This window comes from Merops nubicus, unplaced genomic scaffold (genome assembly GCF_000691845.1).
Source record: "Merops nubicus isolate BGI_N331 unplaced genomic scaffold, ASM69184v1 scaffold6041, whole genome shotgun sequence".
Classification (NCBI taxonomy): domain Eukaryota; kingdom Metazoa; phylum Chordata; class Aves; order Coraciiformes; family Meropidae; genus Merops; species Merops nubicus.
In genome coordinates, this window is record NW_008590226.1 from 70,777 (window position 1) to 72,565 (window position 1,789).

At 55.5% G+C, this 1,789-nt stretch overlaps 1 protein-coding gene across 1 annotated transcript in view; it reads left to right on the plus strand.

The window, feature by feature from the left end:
• ACAP3 (ArfGAP with coiled-coil, ankyrin repeat and PH domains 3) overlaps positions 1 to 1,789 on the plus strand; it is a 36,419-nt gene that overhangs the window by 33,850 nt on the left and 780 nt on the right. The window contains exons 18-20 of the mRNA XM_008949851.1: positions 1,149 to 1,241; positions 1,400 to 1,620; positions 1,760 to 1,789. The exon at positions 1,760 to 1,789 is cut by the window's right edge and continues 89 nt beyond it. Of these exons, the coding sequence (XP_008948099.1) occupies positions 1,149 to 1,241; positions 1,400 to 1,620; positions 1,760 to 1,789 (344 nt within the window). The remainder of the gene's footprint in view (positions 1 to 1,148; positions 1,242 to 1,399; positions 1,621 to 1,759) is intronic.

Consider the following 1,789-nt stretch of genomic DNA (forward strand, 5'->3'; position numbering starts at 1 on the left):
CCTAACTGGAGCTGCTGTGAAGATTTCAGCAGACAGCCTTTAAGGTTAAGGTGTCTTGGTCTGCTGTGGCTTTCAAGGCTCAGGTCTTCAGTTCTTGCAGGCTCTCCTGCTATTACTCTTTGCAGAGACTACTCAGCTTGTATTTTAGAAGCATTTTGTCAGCTTGTTTTCCTTTCTCATCACAGTGGTTTGAGGATAGGTCTTGGGGACTCTCAAGTTCTAGGAGGACAGATACTCACAGCCCTTATGGTCGTTGGGAGGTTAAAAGCAGCAAGAAGCTGAATCCAGCAGGAGCTTCTAAGGGGGCTGAGCATCCCTCAGGTCCCATGCCACCCCTGTTCCTGCAGGGGCAGTTCCTGCATGTGCTTCTTCATTCCTTTTTGTCATTTTTGTGGCTAATTTCGGGTGCAAGCTGGAAAAGGTGACAGTGCTCCTCTGCCACTGACAGAGTCTGTGTCCTTGGACAAGCTGCTTCAGCTCTTCATGATGCCATTTCTTGTATGCAGTCAGCTGTCCAGTGACCTTCCCCAGCTAAGCAGGGAAGGTGGGAGCACTGTGGGGAAGGGGAAGGGGTGTCTGAAGGTGAACAAGCCAATGGACAATGCTGGAAGAGTTTGGCTTGAGACACTCCCTGTTGCTGTTGTTTGACCTGGTCACGGTCAGTAATTGGTCACGAGAGCAGCACGTTGGCAAGTGCCCCAGTGACAACTGAAAACCTCTGGGGAGAGCGTGGACAGAGTGGAAACTGAGATTATTAGTGGTAAAAGCAGAGGAGTCTCTTCATTTGCTTATGGTGCTGCATAACTTGCTGCAAAGCTGTCCCTGCTGCTGCCCTGCTCCAGTCGACGTGACGGCGTCCCTCAGGGATGGCAGCAGGGGCTGTCCTCAGCAGCCCCAAGGGCCGTGGCAGTGTTGGAGCCCCCCTGCAGGAAGGGCAGCGTGGGGACACGGGCACCATGAGGCTTTGCAGGGTTTTTTGGGGGGCTAGATGGGCTGGCAGTCTGGCAGTCCCCCTCTCCCTCCGCAGCGGTGCGTGTGACGGCGACGTGTGCCCGGCTCAGCCCCTGCCCCCGGGGTCCCAGCTCTGCCTGGGGCTGGGACACCTCGGTATTAAAATGGGTTTGGTTTGTCTTCTGTTGGCCCTGCAGGTCTGAGCAGTGACAGTGGGCTCGGGGGCAGCACGGATGGCAGCACTGACATCCTGGTGTTCGGCTCGGTGGTGGACAGCGTGACGGAGGAGGGTGAGTGTCACAGCCTGCTGGTGGGAGCCTGGGCAGGTGGCCAGTCTAAGGCAGGGTGGGTCAGCACTGTTGGCTGGTGCCAAGAACAGCAGGGAATGGGAGAAATTGGAAATGAAACCCTTTGGGGTCATCTCTCTCCATCCTTTTCTGCCTCACAGAGTGCGAGGTGTCGGAGGAGTCCAGCGGCGAAGCAGAGATTGAACAGGAAGCCTCAGACCTGGAGGACCTGAGGGAGCTGCATCCTGGCCTGTTGATCTACAAGGCAGCACAGGCCCGAAACCTGCCCCTCATGGCAGAAGCTCTTGCACATGGTGCTGAAATCAACTGGGTGAATGATGAAGATGAAAACAAAACTCCTCTGATTCAAGCTGTGATGGGGGTAGGTTGTGGTGGTGGCTGGGAGGGCGTTGGGGCACTCAGAGTGCCCTGACCACGAGCAGTGCAGCCCAGTGCATGCTCATGCATCCTCTTGGTACTGCTGGCTGAGTTGATTTAGAGTTTCCTCTTTACCTTGCCAGGGCTCCTTGATAGCCTGTGAATTCCTGCTG